The following is a 12,809-nucleotide window of genomic DNA, read 5'->3' as shown; positions in this document are numbered from 1 at the left end:
CTAAATTACTAAGAAGAGATGTCGCAATCTTGAACATGCTGCAGATACCAATTATGCAACCCAAACAGAAAAAGATTATTGCAGTCTCATGGCAAAAACCGAGTTCGGGATGGTCTAAATTAAATGTTGATGGTAGTAGTAAAGGGAATCCAGGGGACTCAGGTGCAGGTGGTGTATTGCGAAATGATAAAGGTTTGTTGCAATTTTCTTTTACTGCTAATATTGAAATTGGTTTTAATAACAAAGCAGAAATGATGGCTTTATTGCTTGGGCTTCGAAAATGCAAGGAGCTGGGTTGTTATAATGTAATTGTTGAGATAGACTCCATGCTAGTGCTTACCTGGTTGAGGGAGGGTAGGTGTAGTTTATGGCATTTGGAAGATTTTTTAGAGGAAATAAAGTGTCTGGTGTGGGATTTTAACATTCGGTTTCAGCATGTCTTCAGGGAAGCTAATACTGCGGCGGACTATTTGGCTCGTTTGGGAGGAATTGGCTACAATAATGTTTGGTTTTCGGTTGAACAACTTCCTTTCCAGCGTAAAGATATTCTTAGAACTGGCCGACTTGGCTTGCCTTACTTAAGAAAGGTCTAAAGTCTCCTACAGGTTTGAAGTGGCCCTTGATTTTAATAAGTTTTGCTTGCAAGAGAGGAGTTTTTTTTAGGTGCAGGGTATATAGTTTCTTGGTACATAGTGGTTCAATTCTTTTGGAATACGTCGGTTGGAGCATGATTTGTATAAGGTATTCTTCTGCTAAAAGTGAGGCCTTTTAATAATTAATGAGAGATCTTCTCCTCCTTTTATAATATATACATATATACATATATATATATATATATATATATATATATATAAAAGCATCCGAGTTATAACTAAGAATAATGATAAAATTATTACTTTATTACTACTCATTTATTACTTTTTTTGTATTTGATTTTTTTTTATTTACTTAATGATTAAGGAAGTTGTATATTAGTAAAATTATATATTCTTTTAATTTTCTCTTGGTGATTAAGGATGTTAAAAAAATACTTAAAAAAATGATAAAAAAAAAAAAAAACCTTGAAATGCCTTTTAGTAGTAAATAGGTAATAATAGAGAAGTAACCTGTCACTACCCACTAACTAATTACCTAGTGGTTTGCAGTTACGGCTGGGCTAGCTGGAATAGGTGCCTCAGTGACCATCCGAGGTTAGGGTCAGCAATCTTCCACGACACAAGCCATCCCATCCCCATCCCTCACAACTAAACACCGACACAAATTGTTAAAATATAAAGGGAACAAAAACGAAGTGGCTTATCGCAGAACCTTTCATTGCGCTCTCTATACCCATGGCTACACTCACTCTCCCAAAGCATTCTATTCCCTCTCTGCTCCCCACTCAAAGTCCCACACACCCATTTTCTCAAAACTTCCCAATACTCTCCAAGTCTTCACAATCTCAGTTTTATGGCCTCCAGGTCTCTTATTCTTCCTCTCTTTCAATCCCCTCATTTTCCTCGATGAAGGGTTCCATTTTTGCCAAGGTGAACAAAGGTACGGTCCCACCATCGTTCACATTGAAAGATCAGGATGGAAGGAATGTGAGTCTCTCCAAATTCAAAGGCAAGCCAGTGGTTGTCTATTTCTACCCTGCAGATGAGTCCCCTAGCTGCACAAAACAGGCTTGTGCTTTTAGGGATTCTTATGAGAAATTTAAGAAAGCAGGAGCTGAGGTTGTTGGGATTAGTGGTGATGATTCATCGTCTCACAAGGCTTTTGCAAAGAAATATAGGCTTCCTTTCACTTTGCTTAGTGACGAGGGAAATAAGGTGAGGAAAGATTGGGGAGTGCCTGCAGATCTGTTTGGAACACTGCCTGGGAGACAGACTTACGTTCTTGACAAGGAAGGGGTGGTTCAGCTCGTCTACAACAATCAGTTCCAACCCGAAAAGCATATCGATGAGACCTTGAAACTACTTCAAAGTCTTTGATCAGCTTCTTCTTTTCCCTTTTTATTATGTGTCTCGGACTTGCAGCAATAATACTTCTTCTATCATTCAGAGCCCTAATTACTTTAGCTGTTGGCCAGATTTGGACCCATCATTCTATCAGGTGAGAAGCTGATCAGTTCTGCTCTAGAACATCAAACTATTTAAAAAAAAAGTTTGCTGTATCTCTGCGATATGATCCGAACATAATCATTCAAGTTCTTCAATTAAGGGCCTATAGAACAGTTTATATGCCTCCATAACTTCAAGATACCACATTGCCTCTCGATCCGGGAACTGTGAAAGATCAACAATCTTGTGCACCTGATATTTGTTTTTTTGACAGTGAGAATATTTTATTAATAAGTGAATCTAAGTGCATAGGGAGTACGCAATAGATACGCCTAATAAGAGAGAACAAAAAGGGTTAAAGAATTCCTGAAAACTAAAGTTTGAAGAACAGATGGGTGCTGACCAGTGTTAAAAGTGTTCTAAAACTTAGTGAACCTGATGTTAGGACAAGGTAAAGGCTTTTCAAGTGAACTTGAAATACATGTATTTTATATCGACCAATTAAACAAGGGCCATTGTGGTGAAATTTGTGTTTGAAACAAAAGCAATGGGGCTTTTGTCTTCCATTTCACACATATTTCTTCATGCTTTTAATGGGGACTGCTAAAGAGCTAAACACCAGAGTCTTGAACATTATGCACAACATTTTTCAGCCAAAATAAAAAGTTCCACCATACGAAGTAAGCGACTCTTTTTTGTTTTTTGTTTTTTTAGTCTGTAACAAAGGATGAAAACTTGGATGTAGAACAGTTATTCTAGGATAATTATATCACTGGTAGTAGTTAAATATATACACACACACACACACACACACATCACTGGTATGCTTTAAAATATATGGCATGAAAGCGTTCTAACACTACGCATATCATTAGTATGGTTAAGTGAACCTGGTACCAAACTGTCATCATACCTGATCCGTAATGCTAACAGTTTAACATCTCTTCTGGTTTAAATAAACATTCATTGGAGTCATAAAACCAACAACTCGTGCATATCAGGAAAAATTTGTGACTGCATTTGTATATGGATGCAGATGAAAAAACTCATGCAAGCTAAAACTCGATAGTTAACAACTCTCGTCAAATTGAACTTTGCCAGAATCTTGAGGATCCAATGAATAGCTATGTAGACTTGAAGATTTCTAGCAAAGACAACCACTAAAATCAAGTTCAAAACATCAATGTCTCTCTTACAGAAAACAAGAAGAAAAATTCTAGACATAAAATCACATCTTTTATATGAAGTACCAGGATAAAAAAGTAAAATCACATCTTTTTAAGTGGTGTGCGGGAGTGTGGGGCTTCTATGTAGTATGTCTCAAATAAGAATATAAGTAATAATAACTATAACCTCGGTAGCAATATCCACAATACTAGCAGGCATAAATTATGTATTTGGTTGGATAAAGGTGAAAATAATATGAAGTATTGACAGAGTCTAAACATAGTGATCAGCAACATTTGCACTCTAATATTCTGAGAATAGTTTGTTCTAACAGACGCATACAAATACAATGCCCACCACACCAAATAATACAAAATTCAAAGATATGCTTCTTTATATAATCTCAAATAATACAAGTTCTCAAGCAATACTTTGTATATACGCATATATATAATATACAATAATGATATCATACTGATCAAAAACATTTCTGATATCATACATACGGTACCTTGATAATTGGGGGCTCAGCTGCACGTGCCATGTATCCTCCAACAACCATTACATACATCCCTGTAGTACAAAGAAAGAAAGATACAGAGAGAGACAGAGGGGGGAAACAAATACTAAAATGCTCCGTCGGAAGAATGAAAATGGGTCAAAAGTGGCAGGCATAGGTACCGGTCTTCCAAGGGCGGAGACGGAAGTCTGCGGAGGAGAGTGCGAGCTGGACGACGCCGGTGCCGTCGTCGAGAAGTAACGGGGCCCCTACGTGGTCATTTTCGTTCGAGGCCGAGACCAGAACGCCCTGAGACACGGATGTTGTTGATTTTTGGGTCTTACTAGAATAGAAAAATGCATAATCAAATGGGAGAAGATGGAATAATGGGAAAAAGGGGACATCGTTTTGGGGAAGAGAGAGAGAAGAAGAAGAAGAATAGAGGGAAAGTAGACCTGTAACCAGGCGCGTTGGAAGAGTACGTTGCCGAGAGACATGGCGTTCTGCGACGCCATTTCCTTAGCGTCTTTCAGCTGAGCGCAGAGCAGCTTCAGCGCTGCTAGCCTGTAGTCCATTTCCGGGCAGACACCGAGAAATGTTGATCGTTCTAACTTCTAACCTTCTATGTAAGCCGTCGATTTATAAAATTATTTAAAAGACTTCTTTTTACAAAGTTGGTAGATTAGGCCCTCTATTTTATTTAATTACAAGAAATTTTAATTTTAAAATTATTTAATAAGAAAAATAGACTCATCATCCTTACATTACATTTTTATTTTTACGTTTATTTTTATTTTTCTTTTCTTAGCAAGTGTATAGTACAAAAATAATGAATAAAATAACTTATCTAGTAAATCAAGTTTTGTCATGTTAAGAAAATAGAGTGTTCTTTGCAAGCATACTTTCAAATAGAATTTTTCTGATTTAAAATATACTATATTTATTAATAAAATTGGAATGAAAAAGTAAAGAATAAAGAGTAGTGTTCTCGATTATAATTCAAGATGATATTTCTTCGTAAGATGTTATTGAAAATTTTCTTAAACTATTGAATAACTCTTTAAAGTTGGGTATTAACCTATTATGAAAATTAGAAAGTTCTTGAGATGTATTTTTATTAGGGTTTGATAAAAATGATGGGGTCCATTAAGAATATGAATAAGAAGAAACTTTTTCTGATTGAGTTTTTTTAGAGAGTTTTTTATTCTTAAGAAAATCAAAATAAGATGCTTTAAGAATTTAAATTGTTTTGGTGTAAATATGTTTTTATTAAGAGTAAGAAAATTTTGAGAAACTTTTCTGTTAGAGAATATAACTAAATACCTTAAGCATAATTTATTGAGTTGCTTTATAAGTCTATCTAGCCTGAACAAATAATCCAGCAAGCCTCAAGCGTTTCTTCTTGGTGGTGAAGTATATTATGTAGAATAAACTAGAGTAACATTCAACACATTCACAACCTAAATATTTTTTTAAAAAAGAATAAAAAGAGAGAGATTCTGTACTTTTTAGAATGTCAGAGAATCACCTGAGGGGGGGTTATATATAGCCCTCCCTATGCATCTCATATGGCTGGCCTTTAAGACCAGTCTTTAAACCATGCAATAAAGTGGCAAACGGCCATTTTTATTCTCATGCATATAATGCATGGCCATTAAGCCAGGTGATACATGCCGTTACGGCATATGAGGGGTTTGCCTATGTGAACACCCCTCCATCTTACACCTGCCACTCGCACATAATGGGCATGACATCAAGCCTGCATCTTTCTAACGTTCTCAATTTTGTTCATACAAGCAAATAGACTGTGTGAACACCAAGCACACTTGCAAAAAGAAATATGGGATCATTATACCAAATCTTTCTCAGAGAAGACTAGTATAGCAACATCCCTAAAGTGTCTTGTCATGTCCTAGACTTATTCGATCACATCAGAACAAGCATTTCCAAACTCTCTTGAGTTCAAAAAAACTTAGAACAATGCTTGACTACCTCCAAATCATTTCGATGTATTCACAACCTTAATTGCTACCAACGTTTAGCGTCACAGCTCGACGTCGGCAAACGCCTTTGAAGATATGCTATCGAATAGTCTTCCATTTGCCCTCATGTCATTTAACTTTGGTCGAACTGCTTTCTCACAAGCGTCTTTGATCGATCTCTATAGATCTTAACTCCTAAAATGTATTCTTACTTATCTATATCATTCATCTCAAAATTGAAGGATAACCACTTTTTTGTGGTGACTATCAACCCTTTGTCATTTTCAGTCAGTAGTATGTCGTCATCATAGAGTGACAACATAATGAAGCTCTTCTTGGACCTTTTAACATAGACACAATGGTCCTCCGTGATCATCGTAAACTAATTCGAGGGAATGACTCGTTGAAATCTGAGATATCATTGTCTAGATGATTGCTTTAGGCCATATATAGATCGTTTAAGTTTGCACACCTTGCGCTCTTGACCTTTGACCACAAAGTTCGTGGGTTGATCCATATAGATTTTCTCATCTAGTTCTCCATTGAGAAATATGGTCTTAACATTCATCTAATATAGTTCCAAATCCATGTACACTACTATAGCTAGAATCATGCGAATTGAGGCAAACCTCACCACTGGTGAAAACGTTTCCTCATAATTTATATTTTCTTGTTGAGTATATCTTTTCGCCACTAAGCGAGTTTTGTACATTTCTATTGATCCATTCGACTTGCGCTTCGCCTTTATAACCTATTTTTTTCCAATAACCTTTCGCCATGACTGTAGATCTATCAAATCCCAGACCTGGTTAGTCCTCATAGACTTTATTTAATCATTTAGTACTTTCATCCACTTATTTTTAGTAGAAGATGAGAGAGCCTCATGAATTGTCCTAGGTTGATCATCATCTTGCGGAGCTACCATAAAAACTTCCCCTCCAATCTCAAAATGACGACGATGAATATTTTCACACATGCTTTTACTCGGCCGAGGTTGTTGTGGTTGATTTACAAGTGGTGTGCTCCTATTCAGAGACAAGTCACTCTCACAATTTGTAGCAACTTGAGGAATTTATTCTTCATTCTCAACTAAACCTCCTGGAGAGCTTTCCTCTTGACCCATTGATATGAATCCGCAGGAATGAAATTTCATGAACCCACAATCAATTTGAAAACTCCTTAAGAAAGCCAAATTCAAGTCAATAGATGGAAAAATCTAAACCCGATGAGAACTCGTTTCAAGAACCTAGATTATATCAAAATCTAGACCTGTTGAAGAACCCGTCTCAAGAACCTAGATTACAAAGGAGGAACGCCACAAAGGTTGTGATTTACCTTTGATAAGTTCAAGAGTTCAATCAAGAACAAGACGAGAAACCTCAACTCACAAATAACATTCAATATTGTCTAAAATTCAAATGAGGCTACAAGTAGTATTTAAATTAAACCTAATTAAAATCCTAGCCAAAATAAAGCTTCTTTTACCCAAAATGCCCTAATGAACAGTGTTTCAGCTTCAGTACACGCGGCTACAGTACGGCTACAGTAACGCTACAGTACCTCTTGAAACCCTAGTTCCTAAAAAGTAACTTTCTAAATAAGCCCCTGGCCAAAATACAATGCCTTCTCGAAAATCCTAGTTCACTAAAAATAAGACGTGTGGGCCAGGCATCTTCAAGCCCACTTATTCTAAACTAATAAAATAAATCATTTAACCAAATTGGAAGTCTCCAATAACAATAGGCCCTATCTCTAAATCATGTCTTCCACAGCTTGAATCAAGTAGATCTTCTCCTTCTTTCAAGCCCATCTTGAGTGTGGGCTCTTGCTAGCTTCATCCCAAGTGGATTGCACCAATCCGTGCATTGCTTCCTTGATCTTCTTGGCCCTTGATCTTGTAATTGACTTATCTAGAACTTGCAAATGATCTTTAAGAGTAGCCCACCTTGGTTTCCATCACCCATAATCTCATAGAGTTCCAAACTCCAATCAACCTCACCTCTACTTGGAGACTCATCCTCTATGAAATCCACATCTCGTGACTCAATCTCAATAACAGTTCAATCAGATTGTTCATCTATTAGCACATACCCTTTTGAGTGTTCTGAGTACCTTATAAAGATACATTCTTTTTCCTCTAGGACCTAACTTCCCATATTTATGATAAATATCGTGAACAAAACCCGTTGAACTCCATGGCTGCAAGTTACTCAAATTAGGCTTCTCTTTGGTCCATAGTTCATATGGGGTGAAATATACTGATTTGGAGGGCATTCAGTTAAGAATGTAGGATGTAGTTAAAAGTGCATCCCCCAAAATGAAATTGGTAGGTTTGCTTGTGTCATATTGACCTAGCCATCTCAAGCAGTGTTCGATTTCTCATTTCTGTCACGTCATTTTGTTGTGGCATACTTGGCATTATCAACTGTTTTTTTATTCATTTTTCATCACATAGCCTTTTAAATTGCTCAGAGAGATACGTCCGCGGTCATTCCTCAGAGTTTTTAAGCTATTGTCTCATTGATTTTCAATCATTCTAAGATATTGCATAAATCACTCCAATGTTTTAGACTTATGGAAGATTATGTAGACATGACCATAACGTGAAAAATCATCTATAAATGTGATGAAATAGACACCTCCGTGTCTTGTCCTCACACTCATTGGACCACATATGTCTAAGTGGACTAATTGTAATGGAAAAGATACCCTAGTGGCTTTTCTAAACAGTTTTCTCTTAACTTTTTTCATAAGACAATGTTCACATATGGGTAACGTGACCTTAGCGAGATTGCCTAATATTAGGCATTCTCTAGCTAATCTAGTCATTCATTCTTGCCCTACATGGCAAAGCCTGACATGTCATTTATATGAATCCAAATTACCAGATACAGAAAGAAAAGCAATAGATTCATTCATACTTGAATAATCCAAATCAATTATCATAAAACTGTCTAATAGAAAAGCACAACCATAAAAAACATTACCCAAATATAAAGAAACACCATTGTTTTTAAATACAATCACAAAACCAAGTCTTAATAAAGTAATTACAAAAAGTAAGTTTTGTCGGATTTCGGAAGTGTATAGCACATCATGGAGAAATAGAGTGCGGCCACCCTGTAAGTTCAGCTTGTAGGTACCAAGTCCTGGCACCTCCACACTAGCTCCATTCCCCACCTTGATATTACCACTCCCAACTGGAATCCGACGATACTCCACAAAACTGACTTGATCTCGTGTTATGTGGTCGGTCACTTCTGAATCAACAATCCACACAAGATAGGAATGAGTAACCGTCACATGACTAATTACAAAAACAATGCGAGAATAGTCAGAGTGTACCTTCTTCAGCTTAGTGCAGTCACGAGCGAAGTGACCTTTTTTTCCGCAGTTGAATCACTCTATTTTTTACTTGTTCTTCCCGCGTTTTCCTCTCTTGTGCGCTGAGAAGTTTCTGACCCTTTCTTCACTTTTCCAGCAGCTACCCCTATCTTGGACTTCTTGCGCTTAAGTTTAGATGCCTTCCGCGAACCAGACTCAGCCATATAGGCCGAATATTTGGGCTTAACAACCTCTAGGAGCTCGGCCTCAAGCTCTAAGTGACACGAGACATTATCAAAGTCATTGATGTTCTCATTGTGCGTTAGATTCTGGCTCATTGTCTCCTAAAAATTTGGTAGTGAACGTATCACTGTCTAAACTTGATGCTCATCAGTTAGGTTGTTTCTTGCTATCTAGAGTTCGCGGATCATGGATCAACATTACCCTAAGATGCTACTTCATCGTGTGGTCAGAGTGCATCTTATAAGAGTCAAACCTCATAGTTAATCCGCACAACCTCATGACTGAAGTTCCCCTAAAAACTCAAAGCAAAACAAAAAGAATGACATCCATCGTAGATAAAAATATATGTGAAAAAATAGCTTTTAGTAAACTGGAAATAACTAAAAAACATGCTCTAATATCAATGTTAGAGAACACAATGGAATACCTCAAGCACAGCTTATTGAGTTGCTCCACAAGTCTATCTAGCTTGAACAAATCATCCAACAAGCCTCAAGTGTTTTATCTTAGTGGTAAAGTATACTATGTAGAATAAATTAGAGTAACACTCAACACATCCACAACCTAGATACTTTCTTAAGAGAAAACAAAAAGAAAGAGATTCTGTACTTTTTGGAATGTTAGAGAATCATTTGAAGGGGCTATATATAGCCCTTCTTTGCATCTCATATGGTTGGCCTTAAAGGCCAGCCTTTAAGCCATGCAATAAGGTGGCAAACGGCTACTTTTATTCTCAAGCATGTAACGCATGGCTTAAGCTGTTACGGCATAGAAGGGGTTTGTCCATAGGAGAGGTCCCCTCCGTCTTACATTTTCAAAAAGATTTGTTACCAAATTTAAAGTTGTTTTGATAAAGTTTGTATGCATTTTTTTTTTTTTTTTTTGTCTGAAAGTTTTTCTTTTCAAGAAACCGAATTAAATGATTTGATGATTTAAAAGAAAAAAGAAATTTTTTATGTTTAAATTGAAGTTGAAAAATTGAAAAAATGTTGAAACCAAAAGTAGCCTTTGAGGCTAGTAAGCTTAATCCACTAGCGTTGGAATGCTGGTGGCATAAATTAGAGAGAAGCAACCACAATACAACTCACCATATGGCATATAGAGTGTTTCTTATTTTCTATACCGCCCGTAACACAAATTCAAGAAACTAGATGTAAAGATCACGACACAATAACCACATGATATATATACGTGTGTGTATTATGAGATTTAATGATAAAGACATATGCTAACGAACCAAACACCCAAACAAAATGGTAATATATAAAACAAATAATAAAATTTATCTCTTTCTATCAGTTTAAATTTTTTAAATAAGTAGTGATATCACATCGTATTAAAATAGGAGTTTCAAGTTCGAATTCTGATTCTATACTTTATTACATTTAATTAAATATTTTATATGTTGAGTCTACTTATTGAAAGTGAATGTTAAAATATAAAATATAAAATAAATAATAAAATATATATATCACTTTCCATCGACTTAAAAAATTTTTAAAATAAGTGAAGATTTCACTCATCAAACAAGATAGATCAGATGAATACCAAAGCATAGAAATGATCATACCTACATGCAAGTGTTTTTATTGGGAGATAGCGGGAAATGTTCATGTGTTTCTAGCAAGCCTTCCCACCCTAGCCTATAAAAAACCTGTAATTAATCACACTGATCATGATAGTTTAGTACAGGCATACTGAGCTACTTGATTATTATATGCTGGCATATGTGTGTGTTCGTGTATTATTTTGGCATATTCATTGACAAAACATCAACAATTAAAGCTCGAGTCGGGTAAGTATGAAGGACCGTAAGTCCCATTGATGCTCCGACAAACCATGTGCCTCTGTATTCTTTCAGACGAAACAGTGCCTGCGCAGAGTGCTTTTCCAGCGAAAAAGCATGGAGGACCGCGAGTCCCATTGATAGCTCGTCTGTGATTAGAAAATAATAAAAAATAGTCATCTTATAATATTATTATGAAATAATTATAAAAAATAAAAATTAAGTAGGTAATTTAGTAATTTACAAATTATTATTACTTATTTATAAATAAAACAAATTATTGAAAATACTATGCGATAATTTGTGGGATTCATATTTATTTCATTTCAAAAAAGTTAAAATCATTTCATCTCACTTTCAATGCAAACACATAAAATTTTCAAAAATCATCTTATCTCATTTCTAATCCAAACGGGCTGTAATGATAAAATAAGATGAAATACAATGAGTTGATATGGTTTCTCAATCCAAACGAGGCCTAAATGCCCTCTGCAGCACAATTTTTTTTTTTTTTTTTTTTTTTAGTTTTTCAGATATCTAGCTTATTTTCTTCAAGCTCCATTTTTAATAGTACTAGTAGTATATGACACTCAAACCATAAACTTTAGTAGCCATGAATGCTTTCTTAACCAGTTGGGCATTGTATCAAGCATTATTGGACTTTCATCTTAAATATGACTAGAACACTTAAAATTATCCCCACTGTTTTGGACGTGTTTTGTACGTAGTGGGAGGACTCCTCGGATAGCTGGGAGGTGGACCAAGGGACCTGCTAAGATACAAGTAAAGAAGGGAGCTCGGGAGTAGTCAGGGGACTCTCTGATGCATAAGTCAGTTTGCTTTTTTACGAAATTTTTACTCTACCTTAAAATTCCGTGTCTTTGATCATACCTTGATTAGGCTTTTATACTAGGTAGTTTGGAGTTCTGTTGCTTTCATCCCGAGAAGCTGTCCCATCGTGCTTCATGCCTCATGCACGTGAACCAATCAGGGGGCGTGATACCCTAAGAGAAATAATTAATACAGTGTTGAGCTCTAACTCACATTTCAGTACCATCTTAGTTATGGTCGACGAGTCCCTCTCTCTCCTTTCGTAGGGAGAGCCATGGTTGCTCTTTTGGCATGCATTCCCACGGCTACTATTTCACAACTGTCACTTCAGTTGCTTCTCAACCTACTACAATGGTGCCCACCTTTCTTTTCTCAATGAATGAGTCGTGGTTACCTCTTTCGCAGGCTTTCTTGCAACCATTTTCTACGAACTTGAGGAGTTTGCGTCCCCTCAGCCTTTCCTTGTGCCGCCCACCTTCTTTTTCCATGGTGATTGGTGGTTGTAGCTTCCCCCGCACACTTCCTAGTATCCACGTGCTGGTGATGATTCAAGACGGTTGATAGGTCGGCATATGTCACCCTTGGCCACCTCTGTTTGGGTTGGGCCAAACAGGCCTGTCACTTGGTGGGACAAGCCCACCAAAGGTTGTCATCTTCACTTTACCAGAACATTGGGCCTTCCTTTGGATCGTGGGATCTCGGCCTCTTGGACTGGGGCCTTTTTACCCTCTCCACCCACATTGGTACAGTGATTTTTGAGTTCGGTAAACCTAAACTACTGCCAACTCACTATAGTAAATCCAAATAATCTTTTGTGTGTTTTATATTCAAATGGAATAGAATAGAGAAAGATTGGAAGAGTGTGATATATGACGTTTCCAAATGTAATTAATTGAAGCCAGTTAACAAACTCTATGCTGAGGTATTTTAGTAGA

The 12,809-nt window shown here is 36.6% G+C and overlaps 2 protein-coding genes across 2 annotated transcripts; one reads left to right on the top strand and one right to left on the bottom strand.

The window, feature by feature from the left end:
• The first annotated feature begins 1,331 nt into the window (after window positions 1-1,331).
• Window positions 1,332-2,042, top strand: LOC121241562 (peroxiredoxin Q, chloroplastic). The gene has a single exon (XM_041139386.1). The coding sequence runs from the start codon at window positions 1,332-1,334 to the stop codon at window positions 1,971-1,973; it is 642 nt and encodes a 213-aa protein (XP_040995320.1). The 3' UTR covers window positions 1,974-2,042.
• Window positions 1,739-4,324, bottom strand: LOC121241563 (recQ-mediated genome instability protein 2). Its single transcript, XM_041139387.1, has 4 exons — window positions 4,164-4,324; window positions 3,891-4,017; window positions 3,721-3,782; window positions 1,739-2,294 (listed from the first exon to the last, which is right to left on the bottom strand). The coding sequence occupies exons 1-4, from the start codon at window positions 4,281-4,283 to the stop codon at window positions 2,181-2,183; spliced, it is 423 nt and encodes a 140-aa protein (XP_040995321.1). The 5' UTR covers window positions 4,284-4,324; the 3' UTR covers window positions 1,739-2,180.
• Window positions 4,325-12,809: the final 8,485 nt, after the last annotated feature.

This window comes from Juglans microcarpa x Juglans regia, chromosome 7S (assembly GCF_004785595.1).
Source record: "Juglans microcarpa x Juglans regia isolate MS1-56 chromosome 7S, Jm3101_v1.0, whole genome shotgun sequence".
NCBI classification, from domain to species: Eukaryota; Viridiplantae; Streptophyta; class Magnoliopsida; order Fagales; family Juglandaceae; genus Juglans; species Juglans microcarpa x Juglans regia.
This window is presented reverse-complemented; position numbering and strand designations above follow the sequence as displayed.